Source organism: Passer montanus, unplaced genomic scaffold (assembly GCF_014805655.1).
Source record: "Passer montanus isolate IOZ18808 unplaced genomic scaffold, ASM1480565v1 scaffold5, whole genome shotgun sequence".
NCBI lineage: Eukaryota > Metazoa > Chordata > Aves > Passeriformes > Passeridae > Passer > Passer montanus.
In genome coordinates this window covers 17,632,534-17,652,774 of record NW_024369929.1, presented here as the reverse complement: position 1 = coordinate 17,652,774, position 20,241 = coordinate 17,632,534, and the positions used below count along the sequence as shown (strand labels likewise).

Sequence of the window (20,241 nt, the reverse complement as noted above, 5' to 3'; positions counted from 1 at the left end):
GAAACTGTTCCTGATGGGGTGTCAGTTCTCCCTGTGTCAGTGTTCCCTGTGTTGATTTTCCCTGTGTCAGTGTTCCCTGGGTCAGTTTTCCCTGAGTTAGTTCTCCCTCTGTCAGTTCTCCCTCTGTCAGTGTTCCCTGTGTTGATTTTCCCTGTGTCAGTGTTCCCTGTGTCACTTTTCCCTGTGTCAGTTCTCCCTCTGTCAGTGTTCCCTGTGTTGATTTTCCCTGTGTCAGTGTTCCCTGTGTTGATTTTCCCTGTGTCAGTGGTCCCTGTGTTGATTTTCCCTGGATCAGTGTTCCCTGGGTCACTTTTCCCTGGATCAGTGTTCCCTGGGTCACTTTTCCCTGGATCAGTGTTCCCTGGGTCACTTTTCCTGGATCAGTGTTCCCTGGGTCACTTTTCCCTGTGTCACTTTTCCCTGCAGACCATCTGCTCCGCACGGGGTTTCGGCTGGGAGGGAGAGGAGCGGGGTGAGGCAGCCCTGCTCAGCCCAGGGCTGTGCTGCTGTGAGCCTGGGGTGCTTTCACCCCTTCCCTCCCTCCCACGCTCCTGGCTGAGCTGCAGCTGCGGTCACTCCGTGTTTCAAACCCCGTGGCTGCAGCATCCCTGAGGATGAGGGATCAGCAAACCGAACCCGCAGGGAGCAGGGGCTGCCAAGCCCAGCTCTGCAGCCACTCTCCCTCTGTGCAGCCCAGCTGCTCCCAAATCCTGGCTTTCCCACCTCTGCCAGGGCAGAGCTGCCCTCTCCAGGAAGAAATTCCTCCTGATGCCCAGCCTGGATCCCCCTGGCACGGCCTCAGGCTGTGTCCTCTTGTCCTGTCAGATTTCATGGTGCTCAGAGCAGCCCCCCATCCTTCCAATCCCCACATTCCAGTGTGACTGTCCCAGGCTCGGGAGCCAGGCAGCAGCCCTGGTTTCCATTCAGCTTGTGCCATGACTGTCATCCCTCCTCAGCATTCCCAGCTTCCCACTCCCCGAGCAGCCCACGCCAGACGTGGCCAACAACCCGGCCCTTCAAACACACACAGAAGTTTTCTTTTCTTCTTTAACCAACAACCACTGTCACTAAACCCCCTTTCTGCTTAATGCAGCTCTGCATCAAAACACCTCGGAGGCAATTCGTTTATACCAGGAGAACTTCTGAGGCTGGAATTTTCCCTGATGGCACTGCTGGAAGGCTACAGCAGCCCAGCAGGTCAGCGAGCTGAAAGCAGTATTTCATCTGGCAATTTATTCAAATAAATCTTTCAAAACATGAAATAAGCTATAAAGATGGAGACTGTCAAAGGCTGCAGTCGCCGAGCTGCTGAGAGGAATGACCAAGCAGGAGCAGCAGCCGTGGGACACCAGCCCAGCTCCCCGGGCTGGTCCACGAGGGGCTCAGCAGGATCACAGGGATTCATGATGAAAAGGTGGTTTTGTTAATTCCTACCATCACATCTGCAATGATCTGGGCACCCAAGAGAAATGTGGGAAGTCACCAGCACCCTGTGGGGGTTTTAGAGGCTTTGAACACCCCAGGTCCGAGCTCAGCCCTGGCCTGGAGCCAACCAGGCAAGGGGAATTCCAGAGCAAAGGGAGGTTTTCCTGCCACTGTCTGGGCGAAGGAGGAGCTGGAACAAGAGTCCAGGCGCGCTCTGGGGGAAGAAGAGCCCCTTTGTGGCGGGCACACCGCGGGCATTGTCCGCTGGCCGCTCGCCCCCGCTGGGGCACGGGCTCCTGTGCCACAGCCACAGCCAGGCTCAGCTCCCTCCCTCAGCCTCTGCTCTCCTCACCAGCTCCACCGGGAAGAGAAGAAATGATGGAGTAATCACAGAGTCCTGGAACGGTTTGGGTTGGAGGGGCCTCAAAGCCCCTCTGATCCCACCCCTGCCATGGCAGGGACACCTCCCACCGTCCCAGGCTGCTCCAAGCCCCATCCAGCCTGGCCTTGGGCACTGCCAGGGATCCAGGGGCAGCCACAGCTGCTCTGGGCACCCTGTGCCAGGGCCTGCCCACCCTTACAAGGAACAATTTCTTCCTGATATTCCACCCTCTGCCAGGGAGCACACATCAAATTGTTAATACTTATGTTGGATCCACTGCAATTCCAAAATTGTCAGCCTCATCCAAATCTGAAGGAAACGGTTTTGCTAAAACCAGTCAAGGTTGACCTTGATTAGGCTCCAGTTTCATCAAAAATGCTGAATTTTGGAGGAAAGGAAAGGAGGGCAGGTAGCTGTATTTTGTGCTGGCACTGCATCCCTGCCTGCTGCTGGGAATGGAACTGGCTGCTCAGGGAAAACCAGGCAACAAAGGTGAGTCCAGCAGCTGAGGCGCTGGTGCTGCTGTGAAGATTACAGGCCTGGCAGGATCTGTGGGCTTGGCTCTTCTCTCACGGATGCCCCAAAATGAAAAGCTGCTTTGAGAATTCTAGAATGGCTGTGCCTTAGCCCGGCTCTCATTGTGGGATCCCATGGCTCCGACCCCTTTCTGCAGCGCCTGGTGCAGCCTGCTCTCCAGGAGCTTTGGGACCTGCATCTCAGGGAAGCTGTGTCCCTTCTTCATCGCCCTCAGTGGGGATCAGCCCCTGCCCACGTGTGGCAGGTCCCTGCAGTGCTATCCCTGATCCCGCTCCCCACAGCATGGCATGGCATGGCACGGCACAGCTTCTGTGTGCTGGGCACGGCTTCCCTGTGCCAGGCACAGCTTCTGTGTGCCGGCCAGGCGGCTCTGCTGATGCCCATTAGCTCTAATGGGAAGCTACAGAGCCATTCCCTCCCATCAGGGCTGATGGGCAGGGCAGGATAACGCGGTTACAGCCACAGCGCCCTCCCCGCCGCTCGGCAGCCACGGCCTCACTCCCTGGAGACTGAGCCACATTAGTCTGTGCATGGCTGGGGAAGCAGTTCCTTAAAGCAGGGTGAGCATGGGGCAGAGACACCTCCCGAGGCACAGCTCTGGGGCAGCTCTGGGGCAGCCTGGCAAAGCCTCCCCCTGGCACTGGCACTGGCACTGGCACCAGCAGCCTCCCGCAGATCAGAGCTGTGGAACTCTCTGGCCCTGGGAGAGCCCTCGGGGCAGCTGGAGGGAGGAATGCAGGCAGCAGAGACAGGCAGGGAGCACTCTTCACACTCCAGCATCTTGCTCCAGCACCCACTTCAGTACCCACTCCAGAATCCCACTCCAGTGTTCTGTTCCAGTATCCCTCTCCAGTACCCTCTTCAGTACCCTCTGCAGTACCCACTCTGCCATCCCACTCTGCCAGAGCAGCTCCTTCCCACTGTCCAGGCAGCAGGATGGAGACTCTTTGCTCACTTGTTCCACACGATTCACATTCACTCCCAGTTAATCCCCTGCACCTACTGGGTCAGGAAAGGATTTTCACATTTCTCTCTCCTCACAAACACAGGAGGAGCTTTCCGTCCTCAGGACCGAGCCCAACCTGCTCTCTGGAACTAAATCCTGATCCCACCCGAACATCTTGGATTCTGATCAGAAACTTGGTTGTTTCTGGGTCTGCTTTGAAGTGTGGTTCCATCAGGAGCCGTTTGCAGCATGAGAATGAGGATTGTGTAACGATTTCTCCTGGAGATAACGGCTCTGCAGGAGCTGCCAGCCGGAGCACTGGCACTGATGGAATTGGCAGTGGAGGAGCCCAGCCTTGGGAATTTTTCTTTCCTAAGTGTTAGTATTTCATAATAAAGATTGTGATTACTAATCCTAGGGAAATAAAGCAGCTGAAGAGGCTTCCTGGTCTGATGTGGGTGCGCAGCAGCCCGGCCTGGCCTGGGGCTGGCACTGCTGCTTGGCAGGCTGAGCCAGAGTCTGCTCACATCCAGCATCCCGGGGGCACTGGGAAGGGGTCCAGGAACACAGGGAATGTTTCCTCCTGATCCTTCTCCTTCTCCACACCCTCACTACCTTCATCCCCAGGAATGGGTCCCTGCACTCCCAGCCCTTTTCTTCTCCCCCTCCCCATTCCAGAAGCAAACCCAGACCCCCAGTTTCCCTTCCCCACATTATTTCCCTTTGCTGCCCCGGTTTGCAAAGCCCCTTTTGCTTCTCTTCCCTGAGTTCTGCAGTGTTCCCCGTTCCTGCTGTGCCCCGAGTGCTGTTCTGTGTCCCCAGGGGTGCCCCCTCGGGGGTGCTGCCGTGCCCAGCCCGGGCAGGACGGGCTGGCTCGGAGCTGTGCTGGTGAGCCAGCAGCTCTCTGCAGCTGGACGCCAGCAGGGAGCAGCTCCTCTCTCCAGCGTTCCCCACCCCGGGCCATCTGCAACTTTCTGGACTGCAGTCGCTGTTTTTGTCCTGTTTTGCCCTGGTTTTGGGATCAGCTGCCAGCCCAGCTGTGGTGACAGCTCCCACAACAAACCCGGCCCCAGTGCACTGAGGGGTCCGGGTTACATGGGGAGAAACTGCCTGGGAGCTGGCCAGCAGTGCCAGGGCCCTCGCTCCTGCAGAGAAGGCAGGTCCTGGCACAGCCCCTCCGGGCGGCTCCGTGGCACGGGGGCCTGGCAGAGGGGTGGCACTGCCGTGGGGGAGCAGCCTCGGCTCCCACGAGCGAGCTCTGCCAGGGCACCATGCCCACGGGGCTGTGCCCCCTCAGGGGGACCCTCCTGGAGCAGAATCCCTCTGCATCCCTGAGCCCCCGTGCCAGCAGTGCCAGCTCCCGAGGCACACAGCCCCACGGCAGCGCGCATCAATTATTGAGGCACCTCGTTAAACATTGAGATGGGGTGACGGGCAGGGAGGAGGCCGGGACGTCAGCAGCAGCCCTGCAGCTGCACAGCTGCCTGTGCCCCATCCTGGCTATGGGTGACGGGCAGGGAGGAGGCCGGGACGTCAGCAGCAGCCCTGCAGCTGCACAGCTGCCTGCGCCCCATCCTGGCCCCCAGTGCCAGGGAGCCGAGCTCCCGAGTGCCCCAGCAGGCTGGGGATGGGGCGCCACAGCCAGAGCCCCCCGAGGGCAGGGCAGCCCGGCTCAGCCTGCACAGGGTGGGATTTAAGGTCCCTTCCCACCCAAACCATTCGAGGGTTCTGCAGTGCCAGGGTTCTGTAGCCACCATCCAATTTCGGCAAGGAGTTAGGCCCTGGAGCAAATACCAAGTGCTGTTTGTGCACCTGAACCCTCCTCAAACACAGTTAAATCTCTGGTGCCCCCTGGGACTTTTCTGTCTACATTTTAAAACACCCCCTGGTTGCTCCTGTGCTGGAAGCAAACCATCCCCAGCCATGGCAGGCTGTGGCCAGAGGAATTCCCCGTCCTGTTGCAAACCCCACTAATTCTGCAGCATCTTCCTGCCTCTCTTATCCAGGGGATGTGGGATCGGCTGCAAATGGCACCAGGGCGCTCTATTTAAACTGAATTTTTAATGTTTATGTTTTACCTCGCCTCTCTGTGCAGTGACTGCACTGAATCACCTCAGAATGATTAATTCCTGGCTCGTTTGAAAGAGTCCATGTGGTGTTGTCCCCATTCCCTGGAAAGCCTGTGTGGACGAGGGCCACAGATCCACCATCCATGGCACAGAAAACTGCCTCATCCTTAATGGGGACACACGGAATGATTAACTGAATTCTCACCCCCAAAGCACCCCACAGAGCTGGGGGACCTTCCTGCCCAGATTCCCACCCATGGCAGCAGGTGTCAGCAGCTTGTCACTGCAATGAACTGGGGAACTCCTGTCAAGGACTGGAATCAACCACTTTGGGCTTTCCCAGGGAGGTTAATCCACTCCAAGGCAAAGAAAATATTTATCTCTCCATCTTTAAACCCAGTTTGGTGCTGAGGTAGACCCAACACCTCATGATCCAGAGGCACCTGAAGCCAAGCAGGGCCTCTCCCCTCTGCCCTGCTCTCATGGCTGGTGGCAGATGAGGAACTGGTCCAGCTCCTCCACAAAAAAATCTCTTGTGAGTCCTGGATCCAATTAAAATTATTTCAGGCTTAATGATTCAAGCTGCTGGTGATGGAGAAGCTTGTTGCTGTGTGAGCTGTCCCTCTGAAGGAAGGCAGAGAGGGAACATTCCCTGCCCCAGCAGGGCTGCTGGGCCCCATGAGGGCTCAAACACGTCTGGGGCAGTGACACCCCGTGCCAGGGGACCCTGCTGTCCTGCCAGGGGCACAGGGCGATGCCCAGCAGGGCTCCAGCTCCTGGCTGAGCACAGGGTGCTGCTGGGGGCACGGGGCACCCTGCTCTGCTCAGCTGCAGGAAGCATCCCGAGAAAATCACTGTGCTGGAGCCCCTGAGCAGGGGTGTGTAACAGGGTTTGTGTCTGGGATCACACTGGGTGTGTAACAGGGTTCGTGTCTGGGATCACAGTGGGTGTAACAGGGATCATGGCTGGGATCACCCTGGGTGTGTAACAGGGATCATGGCTGGATCACACTGTGTGTAACAGGGATCATGTCTGGGATCACAGTCTGTGTAACAGGGATCATGGCTGGGTGTGTAACAGGGATCATGGCACAGTGTGGTGCTGGGGGCACGGGGCACCCTGCTCTGCTCAGCTGCAGGAAGCATCCCAGGAAAATCGCTCTGCTGGAGCCCCAGAGCAGCCCAGCACCTCCCCAGGGGCAGGGGGCAGAGCTGCCCCAGCCTGCTGGACCAGGTGTGTCTGCAGCAGCTCCCCGTGCTGGGATGTAACAGGGATCACCCTGTGTGTAACAGGGATCATGGCTGGGTGTGTAACAGGGATCATGTCTGGGATCATGTCTGGGATCACACTCCGGTGTGAAACACAAGCTTCCATGTCTCCAGTTTAATGCAGGAAAGGTTCTGCCTGTCTGTTCCAGTTACTCACATCAGAGTGGGTTTCACAAGGGATTAGTGCAGCCCTGCTAAAGGAAAGGGATGCTCCTGGAGAGCTGCAGGAGCACAAATGGAATTAAACCTGTGGGACACCTGTGGGCATAGGGAAATCAGTGCAGCTGGCACTGGTTTATTGCACACTGGTGTGTGTGCACACTGGTTTGTGCACACAGGTTTGTGGCTGCCCTCTTCCATCCCTGGCAGTGTCCCAGGCCAGGCTGGGCAGGGCTTGGAGCACCCTGGGAAGGTGGAAGGTGTCCCTGCCATGGCAAGGGTGGGAGGGGTAAGCTTCAAGGGCCCTCCCAACTCCAGCCATTCCACGATTCTCTGATTACTTTAACCCCAGATAAACACTCTGATGATATTTTCTCTCTCTGATGTGTTATTTGTCCTACCAGAACCAGTGTGATTCACAGGCACACGCAGAAGGGACAGGGAAATAAAGGTGAGGAGGTTCCTGATACCTGACCTCAGAGAGGGGTGATCAATCTGCTCACCCACCATGGGGCCATGCCAGTGGCAGTGCTTGGAAAGAGCCTCTGGTGCCCCCAGGGAAGTGCTGGGAGCTGCACTCTGCACAAGGACACACTGCTGCTGCCAGAGCAGGCACAGCTGCAGCCCCAGGAGCACCAATCCAGCTGCAGGTGCACCAATCCAGCTGCAGCCCCAGGAGCACCAATCCAGCTGCAGGTGCACCAATCCAGCTGCAGGTGCACAAATCCAGCTGCAGGTGCACAAATCCAGCTGCAGGTGCACCAATCCATCTGCAGGTACACAAATCCAGCTGCAGGTACACACCTGGCTGCAGGTACACCAGCCTGGCTGCAGTTTTGGGGACACAGCACAGACTGCAATAAGGAGAAGCCCTGGGATTAGAGGGGAGAGGCTCAGCTCGGGAGATCAGCCCCTGTGCTGCACAAAGGCAAGTTGAGCCAGACAAAGGCGCTCTCCTGGTTTATATTCTTAAGATGGTATCGAATTTGTTAGGGAGATGGAACAGCGGGAGACGTAATTTACCTATTTCATACAAGCCCTGGATATTCTGCGAATGGGTAAATTGATTTACAGAGCTGGGAGGCAACGCAGGGCTCCCAGAGATTATTTACTGACCCGCAGAGGGCACAGCCTCTGGGGGGAGAGGTGGGTGCAGCCTGCCCCACAGCCCCCCAGCACCCAGGAGAGGATGGGAGAGGATGGGCACTGAGGAGAGGATGGGCACCAAGGAGAGGATGGGCACTGAGGAGAGGATGGCAGAGGATGGGCAGCAAGGTGAGGATGGGCACCAAGGAGAGGATGGGCACCAAGGAGAGGATGGCAGAGGATGGGCAGCAAGGTGAGGATGGGCACCAAGCAGGGGCAGGCAGAGGGTGCCCAGGGCAGGGGTGGCCTCCTGGACAGCCTCTGGGAGGGCACAGCCTGGCAGAGGGTGGCACGTGGCACTTCCTCAGCAGAGGCCATAATTCCTGTTAAGATAAATCCCAGCCACGGAACAGCGCTTTAAAATGAGGCTTTGAAGGAACGAAATAGATTAAAAGGTTCTTTTACAGCAAACTCCTCCCTGTGAGCACAGCGAGGCCCTGGCACTGGGCAAAGGGCTGCCCACCCTCACGGGGAGGTTCCATCCCGGTGCCCACCCATCCCTGCCCTCTGGCAGCGGGATCCATCCCTGTGTCCTGTCCCTCCCCTCATCCCAAACCCTCTCCGGTTCCCCTCAGCCCTGCTGTGTCCCGTGTCGGGAGCACAGACCATTTCTCGGGAGCTGCCTTTGCCAGCCCAGCCCGCCCCTCCAGCTCCTTCCCACCAGAGGTAATTACCTTAAGAGCTCGTTAGGGCGCAGGATGTGCGGCTGCTGCCTGGCAATCGGGCTCTATTTTTATCCCGGCCAGTCAAACGCGGCACTTTGACAGGAGCTGTCCCTCCGGCAGGAAGGAACTGCCTTCTTACAAATGACTTTCGCTAAAAGCCCAGTTCCTGTCTCTCCCAGCGGCTGGGACACCCCTGCCGACCCGGCCCAGCCCCAGCCCTGCCTCTGGAGCATCCTGCACAATTCCAGCTGACCCAGCAGAGCCCACAGCAGCCAGGGATCCTGCATCCCACCGGCGCCGGGGGTGCTGTGCAGAGCCCTGCTCACACCCAGGAGCTCTCCAGGAACAGACCCCATCCCTGGGTCCTTCCCAAACCCAGGGATGAACCTGCCCCCCACAGCCCCTGGGCACCCCACGGCCCCTGGGCACCCCCACGGCCAGGCTGATGCTCCCAGAGTCTCTCCACAAGCAGGAGCAGAGCAGGAGGATGTCAAACACGCCTGAAATGTGTATGGATTGCAAGGCCATAAATATTTGAAGGGGCTGAGTGAGTCTGTTGGAACGCTGTGCAAGCTCCAGTGCCCCTCAGCCCTTCCCTTGGCCAGGATGCCAATCCCTGTGGCTCACCGCCTGTCCGAGTAAAGGCCAGGATAATTGCAGCACTTACAGGAGCGCTGTTGTGGGGCCTCTGCCGTTTATCACAGGGCTTTTCTCCCAAGCACACCTGAAAGCAGCCAGAAGCACTCACCCTGCCATGCCTGCTCCCTGCGAGGCTTCTGTCCTGCCAGGGTAATCACCTGCGGCCAGAATTGCTCTGCCTGGAGCCTGAGAGCACACCCTGGGCATGGGAATGGGAATGGGAGTGGGAATGGGAATGGGAATGGGAATGGGAATGGGAATGGGAATGGCACGCTTCTGTGGGAGCTCTGCCACCCTGGGAATAGGAATGGGAGTGGGAATGGGAATGGGAGTGGGAATGGGAGTGGGAATGGGAATGGGAATGGGAATGGGAATAGGAATGGGAGTGGGAATGGGAATGGGAATGGGAATGGGAATGGGAGTGGGAATGGGAATGGGAATGGGAGTGGGAATGGGAATGGCACGCTCCTATGGGAGCTCTGCCACCCCAGCACCCAACACAAGCTGCACCCCGGGCTGTGCCTGCTGGGGGTGGCAGGTCTCACGAGGCTGAGGCAGGGCACACAGAGGGAGTGGACAGGCAGGTGCAGGAGCAGCAGCTGAAGGAGGGGGAAGCTCCTCAGTGCTCCTGCTGCTCCCGCAGCTCTGTGCCCCAGCGCTGCAGGGACACCTGCCGTGTCCAAAAGCACAGCTCGGGAAGGGCAGGAATTACACACCCCCAGAGGAGCTCCAAAGCACCCAGCCCGCTCCCCATGCTGCTCCCTGACAGCCCAGAACAAATCCCTGTGCTGACTACAGAGCCCTGCAAAGAGGAGCTCTCTGCTCTCACTGCTTTCTGTGCTCTCTCTGCTCTCTCCTCTCCCTGCTCTCTCTGGGAATGGGAATGGCACGCTCCTATGGGAGCTCTGCCACCCCAGCACCCAACACAAGCTGCACCCCGGGCTGTGCCTGCTGGGGGTGGCACTGCCACCCAAGCTGTGCCTGCTGGGGGTGGCAGGTCTCACGAGGCTGAGGCAGGGCACACAGAGGGAGTGGACAGGCAGGTGCAGGAGCAGCAGCTGAAGGAGGGGGAAGCTCCTCAGTGCTCCTGCTGCTCTCACAGCTCTGTGCCCCAGCGCTGCAGGGACACCTGCCGTGTCCAAAAGCACAGCTTGGGAAGGGCAGGAATTACACACCCCCAGAGGAGCTCCAAAGCACCCAGCCCGCTCCCCATGCTGCTCCCTGACAGCCCAGAACAAATCCCTGTGCTGACTACAGAGCCCTGCAAAGAGGAGCTCTCTGCTCTCACTGCTTTCTGTGCTCTCTCTGCTCTCTCCTCTCCCTGCTCTCTCTGCCCTCTCTGCTCTCCCTGCTCTCCCTGCTCTCTCTGCTCTCTCTGCTCCCAGCACAGTCCCTGCCCGGCTGCTGTGGCTCTGCTCAGTGCCAGGGGACACTGCCTGTGTGTCACTGCTGGCACGGGCAGCACCAGCAGCCAGGGAGGAGCCCTGTCACTGCCATTTGTTCATTATTGGATAGATTTTGTACTGGTGCCTTGTTCAAGGTCCCTGGTACTTCACCGTGCCCAGAGCAAAGCCCAGATGTGGGGCTGGGGTTCCGTGAGGGGTGTGCTCCTGCCTGGGGCTGTGAAGGGCACAGCCTGCTGAGCTCCCCGGAGGGCCCCAAGCACCCCGGGCTCCATCCAAGCCCCACAGGCAGGAATCTGCCACCAAAGCAGAAATCTGTCACCAAAGCAGAAATCACAGGCAGAAAAAGCCCCGCTGTGTGCTCAAGGAGTCGCTCCCAAGGAGAGGTGACAAACCCTTCCCTGCTGGTTTGGGGTTTGTATAAACCTTGGGAACAAGGGCAGCCTGAGATCACACAGGGAACAAGTGCTGGGGGACAAAGGAGGGGCAGCAGTGACAGGGGCCACAGGGAGAAAAGTCTGTTTGGGTTTAGGAGAAGAACCTTAATGCTGGGGAGGAGCTCAGGATCTCCGAGATTTCAGCAGGGACTTGTTCCAAGAGAGCACTGGGGAGGAGCCTGACAGAGCCAGGGCTCAGTGCCACGGGGCCACCAGGGTCCCTGTGCAGATGGAGGGGGACAGGCTGGCACAGCAGGAGTGCTCCATCACACCTCTGCTGCCCTGCTCCTGCTCCACTGCAGCCCAGCCCTCTGCTCTGCTCCTGTGCTTCTGCTGCCCCCACACCTCTTCTTTTCCAATGGCCCCACGAGCTCCAGGTCTTCAGGTCCCAAAAACACTCTGTTCTTGTTCCACATTTCCTTTGGAAAGCCATTTTTACTTGCAAGCCAGAAATATTAGTCAGCAAACTATACAGTGCAAGGCTAATGAGGACTAGATCGATTCATGAGAAGTACCTGCTCAGCAAATTTATTATTTTTCAAACATAAGTCTACTGGATTCCAGCTTTTTCCCCCCAGTCCCCAAACACTGCCCATTCCATGAGTTAAGTGCATAAGGGATAGCTGCAATTGCTACCTGATCCATGTATCCTTAAAGCCTCTTTCCAGCTCCAGAATGGCTGACTCAATTTTAGTCATTTTTTTATTAAAGAAAAATCCCCTATGGGCAGCTGGATGGATATTTCCTTTGGGATCCCAGCCTGTGTAGGAAGGTAGGAGCCAGCACGAAGCAGCCACTATAAACCCTCTGAAAAACACAAGCCCCTCATCGATGTGACAGATATGCCACTATAATTAAAATCTTTGGCAACAGACATTATGCAGCCAAAATATTCTATTTCGGGCTGCAGCATTGATCAGATCCTGACATCACACATTAACGAGCTGAGGCCTTGCTGGCTGTGGAAGCTGCTGTTAATTGTCATGGAGAAAAACCACCTGGATTGTCTGGTGAGACACCAGGAGCTGCCAGCCCCACCTGCATTCCCCTCCTGACCCAGCCCAAGGGTTTGGCCCTGCTCAGGAGCCCAGGGCTCGTGTTCTTTACTGCCAGGGAGGAAAGATTAAAATACATGTGAACCTTGAGTTTCCAGCGAGCTGCCCAGTGCAGAGACCTGGCACTGCCAGCACAGGAAAATGGGACTCAGCCTTGGCTTGCTCCAAGGATTGAGGGAACGGAGGGAGGCTCCCAGCTCAAACAGCCAAAGAAAGGATGGTAAAATGATTATGGCAGAATTCTCCTGATGAAACCACCAGGGTGGAGCCAGCAATGCCTGCATCTCTCCAGGAGGAACTTCCCAACCTTTCCATTTTCCCAACACCGAGTACCTGACAAGGATCCAGGGAGGTTTGCAGCCTGTTCCCTCATCTGAGAGGAGCTGTTTCCATTCACAGCAACTTTCCTGGCCAGGACCAAAGGCCAACAGCCAGGAGCACAAACCCTGCCTGGTTGTGTGAGGAGCCCTGGGATCATGCAGGAATGGATGCACAGAGTGGATCCCGAGGCTGGAACAGCCCTGCCCCACCCTGGGGTTACATAAACCCAGCCCTGCCGTGCTGTTCTGACGGGCATCGGCCGCGACAGCCGCTGACTGCGCTGAGCGAAATCAGATTTTCCTGCATTTCACCCCGAGTGCCTCCCAGATAACAAGCTGGAGGAAGCACAGTGGCATCCTGTACTCTGTGTGTGCACAATTAACCAAGTTCCTCGTCAAATTTCAGCTGCCAAGTCACTTCTGTGGACAAAGACAATGGCGCTGGTGAAGGTGATGTTCTTGGAGGGTAATTAATGCCCAAGTGTAATTAAGGGGCCTGCAGCTTTAAAAGGACAATGCAGGAGGGACAAAATGCCCAGCTGACCACCAGGATCCCACTGGATCATTCCTCCACAGTTACAGAAATCCTGGTTTTGCTTAGAAATAAAGAGCTTTTCTCCTCCACCACCTGAAGCCCATTCCCACACCTGCCCTGGCCCTGCCTGGGAAAACATCAGACCCTCAGGAGCAGGCATTGTTTGCAAATAGAATTATCAATCCCAGAATGGTCTGGGTTGGAATGGACCTCAAAGCCCACCCAGTGCCACCCCTGCCATGGCAGGGACACTGCCACTGTCCCAGGCTGCTCCAAGCCCTGTCCAGCCTGGCCTTGGGCACTGCCAGGGATCCAGGGGCAGCCACAGCTGCTCTGGGCACCTGTGCCAGGCCTGCCCACCCTGCCAGGGAACAATTCCTGCCCAATATCTCACCGATTCCTGCCCTCTGGAAGGAAACACATTTCCAGATGATTTATTTTCTGAAGAGGAAGGAGCTGATCTCCAGGATCTGGGCAGAAGAGCTGGCACATCTCTGCCAGCCCTGCTCACCTGGCTGCTGCCCCAGCACCCCCTGGCATCCTGACTCACACCCCATGGGCACACACGCTGCTGGGTGACACATTTCATCAGGTTCCGTCTCACTTTCAGTTTTCTATTTCTGTTTTCCAGCAGCACCAGCACTGCACACGCTGGCGGAGCTCGGTGAGGCGCGGGAACATTCCCTGTGCCAGCCCCTGCCCAGCACAGCACAAGCACAGAAGGATTCGGTGTCCCTGAGTCCCAGGGAAGGCATTCCCGCACGCAGCTCGCCTGCTCCCACCCCGCTGCCCTTCACGCTCCCCTTCCTGGCTGAGCAGAAATGCTGTGGCAGCCGGGGCTCCTGCAGGGCCGAGCTGTCCCTGTGCCTGTGCCTGTCCCTGTCCCTGTCCCTGTCCCTGTGCCTGCCCTGCTCCTGCCCAGCTGCTGCTGCTGGGTGACAGCCCCAGAGTGCTCCCAGGGGGATTCCTGCTGTGCTCACCAAGGACAGAGGTTTGCCACTCTCCTGGGCCTGGGCAGCAGCTGGCAGAGCTCTGCTGGCATGGGCTGGGGCACGAGGAAAATGTCTCTTGTGGTGACAAAGGTGGCACATAGATCAGATTTCAGAGAGGGACCAAATGCCACAGTGGGTGCAGCACTGATGGCAACACAAGGGGAGAGCCCACAAATCAGGACAGGATGTATTTTCCTGAGTTCTGAAGCTTCCAGCAGGCTGCTAGGAGCAGCCAAAGGTCAGTAACTACTGACCCTGCCAGAGGAGGGCATTTACCCCCAGCCTTGGAGCCACCTGCTCCAGTGGGAGGTGTCCCAGCCCATGGCAAGGCTTGGAACAGGATGAGCTTTCAGGTCCCTTCCAACCCAAACCATTTAGTGATTCTATGATTCAGTGATCCCTTCCAGGCACCCCCAGCCCTGGCATGGCAAAGTCTGGCCCAAGGCAGCCTCAGTGTCCATCAGAGCCTGCTGCCGTCTCCTGTGCTGTGCAGGAGCCACAGGCCTGCAGACACTCACTGTGGACACACCAAGCTCACAGCAACTCCAGATCATCACTGCTCCCCTACTGCTGCAATAATTTACCCTGGAAACATTTCAAAGAGGAGAATTTGACCTGACACCTTCTTATTTGCAGAAACAACTCCAGAGCTCTCTGTAACCAAACAATAATTGGGTTTTCTGCCCACAAACAAGTGGCTGATGGCAGTGGCAGCATTCAGGGCTCTGCCACAGCCCCAGCCTGACCCCAGGCTAAGGAGGGACTGTCCAACGTCATCCCCGCGGCCACGGTCCCGCCCCGGGCTCTGAGGCTGACTCAAAAATTTAAAATAAGTGGGCTGCTCACGGCACTTTCAGTATTCCCCAGACGCCTCAGAAAAAGCCTCCTGCTGCACGTTACCTAATTCTGCCACGACAGAAGGAGCAGATTCCTTTTTGCTGGTGCTGTGGTACACATCCCCATGCAATGGCATCTCTGTGTGCGTGCGGAGCGCGGACAGCTACATCTCTATATGCCTCTGTGTCTGGATTTGCCTTCAGCGTCTTCCTCAGCAAAGTGATAAGCAAAGTAGTTCTGTCAGGAAATTGGCTCCTGAGAGGGGAATAGCCGGCGGGTTCACAGCAGGTAACGTTGTAAAACAGGTATGAAAAGTGAACAGAAAACAGACATTTCGGCTGGCGGAGAAAGAACAGCAATAGAAATATTTTCCACGGGTTTGCAAAACAACTTGGGGTTTTGCTCCCACTGAATTGTGAGTGAATACTGTCCCCCATTTTCAGTGGACATTTAGTGGATGTTTTCCTCAGCTGCCTTCTGTATCTTTTGGACGTAAATTTAAGAGGAAAAGGAGATGAAATGCTTCTTTGACTGCTGTTTTCCCTTCAAACTCATTGTGCATTTCAGGCAGTTCCCTCCCGAGCCTACCAAACCAAGTGTATGCAAATGCTGGAGCCAGGGGCGAAGGAGCTGCCCCGCCAGCACAGCTCACAGAGACACAGCTGAGCCACAGCGACGGCTCTCTGCTGCTAACACATTTCCAAGGCTATGAATATAAACATGGCTTTGAACAGCCAACAGCAAAGCCGTGCTCACGCTTTCAGCCTCCCTGGGACCCGCAGGCCGGAGCTGCCCCAGCCTGGGGCTCCCACTCTGCTCCGAGCTGGGGCTGCTCGGGGGCTCTGGAGGAGCAGGAGAGTGGGGGATGCTCAGAGCACCCGGCCCAGGGCTGGCCTTCAGCCTGGACCCCCAAACTGGGACCCACAGCCTGGGACCAGCGTCCTGAGACCCTCAGCCTGGGACCCCCAAACTGGGAACCCCAGCCTGGGACCCCCAGCCCGGGACACCCAAACTGGGAACCTCAGCCTGGGACCAGCGTCCTGAGACCCTCAGCCTGGGACCCCCAGCCCGGGACCCCCAGCCTGGGAACCCCAGCCCGGGTCCCCCAGCCCTGCACCCTCATCCTGCCACACGCTGCATTTCTGTCAATGGCTTTGGCCCCGCTCCCTGTCCCCGCACTCGGGCTCCAGCTGAGGAGGGAAGGAATGGCTCTGGGACAGACAGACAGACACCACAGTGGGAACCCCAGCCCGGGTCCCCCAGCCCTGCACCCTCATCCTGCCACACGCTGCATTTCTGTCAATGGCTTTGGCCCCGCTCCCTGTCCCCGCACTCTGGCTCCAGCTGAGGAGGGAGGGGAGGGCTCTGGGACAGACAGACAGACACCACAGCTGGGCACAGAGCCCTGGGTGGCCCCCGGAGTGGCCCTGTCCCCGTGCTCGGGGCTCCGGAGCAGCCGGCCCTGCGGAAGCCGCGGTCTCCTAACCTACTTCCCGGGAAAAGCAATTGGAAATTCTGCGAAGATAAAAAGATAATGAACAAATAACCTTCACTGCCACAAAGCCCCAGCTCCCCTTTGTGCTGCTGCCTGATATTAATGATCCTGTCAGGGCTCCTAAAGAACTTCGTGCTCCAAGTGGGAAGCAGGGGGTTTGTCCCAGAGTGCAGCCAGGAGCTCGCTTTCATTTCCTCCCAGTCTTAGGCAAGAAAGTTCTTCAATTCTGCGTCTAAGAAACCATATATTTATTTTCTCACATCTCCGCGTTCCTGTCGTTCTGCTGGGGTTTGAAACAAAACACCACTGTCTTTTCAGGAAAAAGCTTGATGCATCGAGCAACGGCAATCATTAATTATTTCGAGCCTTTTATGCCACCACTGACACCACAGTGAAGAATTTAAAACATTTCCTCAGACAAGCAACTCGCAGACAGCAAACCACAGCATTGCTGTGTGTTTCAGAGCTCTTTTCATCCCCGAGGGCGCTGCAAGGAGCCTGGCCAGCGGAGCACGAGGGGTGAAACTCCAATTAAACACCCGGCTGGAGCAGCCCTCACCACGGAGATGAGCCAAACACCTCCAGGGGTGGCTGCCCCTCTCAGTGAGCCCCCTCTCCAGGGGACACGTCTCGGGGCAGTGACACCTGTGAGCCACCCATGCCCACGGGTGGCAGCCAGCACGTGCCAAGGGATGGGGCAGGGATGGCACCGCTGCCTTCCCAACCTGAAGGATCCAGGCACAAACCACCAGCTCTGCTGCCTGAGGAGCTGCCCGTGGCCTGTGGCACTGTCAACAGCAGCTTTTCCCAGCCAGGAGCCCAGCATCCTCCTGTTCAGGCAGCTGCTGTGAGCCCCCGAGCGCTGGCAGGGCTCCGGGCCCAGCCCTGCTCACTGGCAGACAGATGCTGGGACAGCAGCTCCCCCAAACCAGCAAGCACTGGAATTCACAAAAAAACCTCATGACACAAGGCTCATGGAGGTGCCAACCCTGCTGCCCCTGACCACTGCACCCTGCTGTCTGTGCCCATGGCACCTCTGTCCCCCCAGCAGCATCTGGGGGGCCCAGGGATGAGTCCTCCAGGCTCCTCTGCCTGCCTGGATGGGCTGTTCAGGAGTGGAAATTCGGGGGAAAAATAGGAAGGATTCATCCCAGCTCACACAATGAACCGCTCGTTCTACATGGGAATATGAACAAAGCAAACCCTGGAAAATCAAATAAAAAAAGGCTTTATTTAGAAGCAGAATGCTCAGGTATTATCTGGCAGCAGCAAACCCCTACTCACACACCTTCATCAAGCGCAGCCAGAGGTTAATTTCATGACAGATTTCACCGATGCCATTATCTGAAATGTAAATAAACGTGCTCAGAAATCAGCTCTGCCTCCGGCGCTGCTGCCTCCTGCCCAGCAGCGAGGCCAGATGACCCGTCAGACAGGCCACGCTCCAGGGAGGGCACCGAGCCCGTCCTGGTCCCTCTGCCAGGGCGGGCACAGCAGCAGAACCAGGCGCAGGCACGAGCTCCAGCGCTGCGTGTGGGAGCCGGGCTGCTGCTCCGGCCGGGCTCCCCGGATTCCAGCAGAAATAGAACGGCACAAATGACACCCAACAGGCGCAGCACCAGGCGAGGAGACACTGTGGATCTCGGCAGGATGTGAAATCCCTGCGCTCGTGAGGGAATGACCTTCAAAACTCATTCAGCGCTCGCAGCCTGCGCCGTGACGGTTCCTCCTCACTTGCGAGACATTACACATTCCTGCTATGCTCTCCCTAATTTCGCATGGACTATAAATACTTGGCTTATAAGGCAGCATGAAAGCAAGTGAGAGCAAACATTTAAGTGGGGTAACCTTGCTTGTCAGGGTAGCAGGAGCAAATCCTCCATCCCTCGGGTCGCGCATGCTAAATGCCAGGAATCCCTGTTTACTATGCTACACATAAAATATCAACCGGAATATGGGACCGAGTCATATTTTCTCTTAAAAAAAAAATCACATGCAAAATGACGACACCTTGTCAAATTGTCTTAAGGGCAGAAAATCCAGATTTTTCTGAACTGCTCTGCCCACACTTTCTCTCCCCAAGTACAGTTTCCCGTTTAATTAGTATTAAAAACAACCTCTGAGAGACGAATTAGTTTGGCTTATGCAAAATAAACTGGGCTGCTGTTCGAGCCGTTTACTGGGTCACACTTTACAACCCCGGTGGGGGAGGTGAGCGGAGACCGGCAGCACTTACCACCATTCTTCAGTGGCATTTGCACAAATCACCCTATTTATCGATTTTAGGCTGTTTAAGCCAAAATGACGGGGCCTCCCATAGCCTGCAGCACCCTTGGTAACCGTCCTTTGGCATTATCACCAGAAGCAGGTTTGCGCCTGGAAATGGAAGGATGTTCACCCCTCCTCGGCATGACAGGCCAGGCAGAGCTGGGGCCCCCGGGGCTGGGCGGGGGGAGCTGTTGCTATTGACGTGTTGAGTCACCTTTACTCAAAACTCTGCCCCGAATTTTCCATCGCCCACGGGCTGGGCTGGGGCCAGCCGCCTCCAGCAGCAATCCCCGCGCGTGCGGCTCCGCACAGGTTTTCGTGAGCTCCCTTGCAAGGATGATGCTGACGGCAGGAATGAAGCGCAGGAGCAGCCGGAGCCAGGGATGCTGCTCTCAGCCCCCGGTCACACGGTCCCGGCACCGGACTCGCTCCAGCGGAGCCCCGGAGTGCGTTTCCCTAGTTTCCAGCAATACGACACATCCCACGACATCTGCGCGCTGAGCGCTGTCCCTCGCAGCCCTGGCAGCGCAGGGACCCCGGCTGAGGGGCGACGGCCCCTGCCGTGGGTGCCGGTGCGGGTCCCGGTGCCTCCCGGCACGGGGGCGCAGGGGGCGGCGGATGCGCGCCCGTCCCCGCCGCTCCGGACGATTACAAAACCCGAGCGCTCGTCGCGGCCAGCCGGGCGCTAACGGGGGAGGCAGAGCGGGCCCCCGGCCGCGGCGGGGCCGGGAGGGTCTGTCCCTGGCAGCAGCACCCCCGCGCACCCCTGCCCGCAGCATCCCTGCCCGCAGCATCCCTGCCCCGCAGCATCCCCCGTACTCCCCTCGGCGCCCACGTCCTCCCCGCGCTGCGCGCAGCCCCCGCGCCCTGCAGCGGGGGGCTCGCCCCGAGCGGCTCGGCGGGGCCGTGCCGTGCCGTGCCGGGCTGGCAGCAGCGGCCGCCCCCGCCGCTCCGCTCCTTTTGTCTGCGGGGCCGGCGGCAGCGCGGCTCTGCGGGGGCAGCGCGGCCGCGGTGCCGGTGCCGGCGGCGCGGGGGCTGACCTGGATGGTGCAGGTGTACTCGCTGTCGTCCAGCAGCCGCACGGTGCAGTTGTACTCGCGGTCCAGGTTCCTGCTGCTGCCACTCATCCACCTGCTCAGCATCTTCCCGGGGCGCGGGGCGGCGGGCGCTGCCGGAGCCGGGGCTCACATCCCGCTGCGGGGCGGCGCGGGGCGGTGCGGGGCGGGGCTGTGGGCGCCTGCGGGCTGGCCGCAGGTGGCCGCGGCTCCCCCCGCTGCCCGCAGCCCACCCAGGGGCTCCCCCGCACCGGGGACAGCGGCTCGGGACAGAGCTCGGGCACCGCGGGGCGCCGAGCACGGCCGGTGATGTCCAGCGGGGTCGGACATGTGGCAGGGGGTACCCGCGACCCGGAGCCCCGATCAGAGGGGCGGGGGCTGCCCCAAGGACAGACAGCAGGTGAGTGGGTGTGACCCGGCTGACCCACGGTCCCTGCCGAAGGGCCAGCCTGTGGCCAGCTCTCTTGTCAGAGCCCAGTTCCATTGCCAGGCTGGGATCCCCGTGGAGGGTTGGCAGCTGCCGTGGTCCTTCCAGCAGAGCCAGCCAAAGTGCCAACGTGGCCCCCAGGACGTGAGCTTGTCCCCTGGTGTTCATTTGTCACGGAAG

General features: G+C 58.2%; 1 protein-coding gene across 2 annotated transcripts in view; it reads right to left on the bottom strand.

Annotated features, from left to right (window-relative positions):
- FRMD5 (FERM domain containing 5) overlaps nt 1-19,810 on the bottom strand; it is a 57,126-nt gene extending 37,316 nt beyond the window's left edge. For both annotated transcript variants that reach the window (XM_039723244.1, XM_039723245.1), the window contains exon 1: nt 19,620-19,810. In XM_039723244.1, coding sequence (XP_039579178.1) covers nt 19,620-19,721 — 102 coding nt within the window. In that variant the 5' untranslated portion in view covers nt 19,722-19,810. The remainder of the gene's footprint in view (nt 1-19,619) is intronic.
- Between the last annotated feature and the right edge of the window lie 431 nt (nt 19,811-20,241).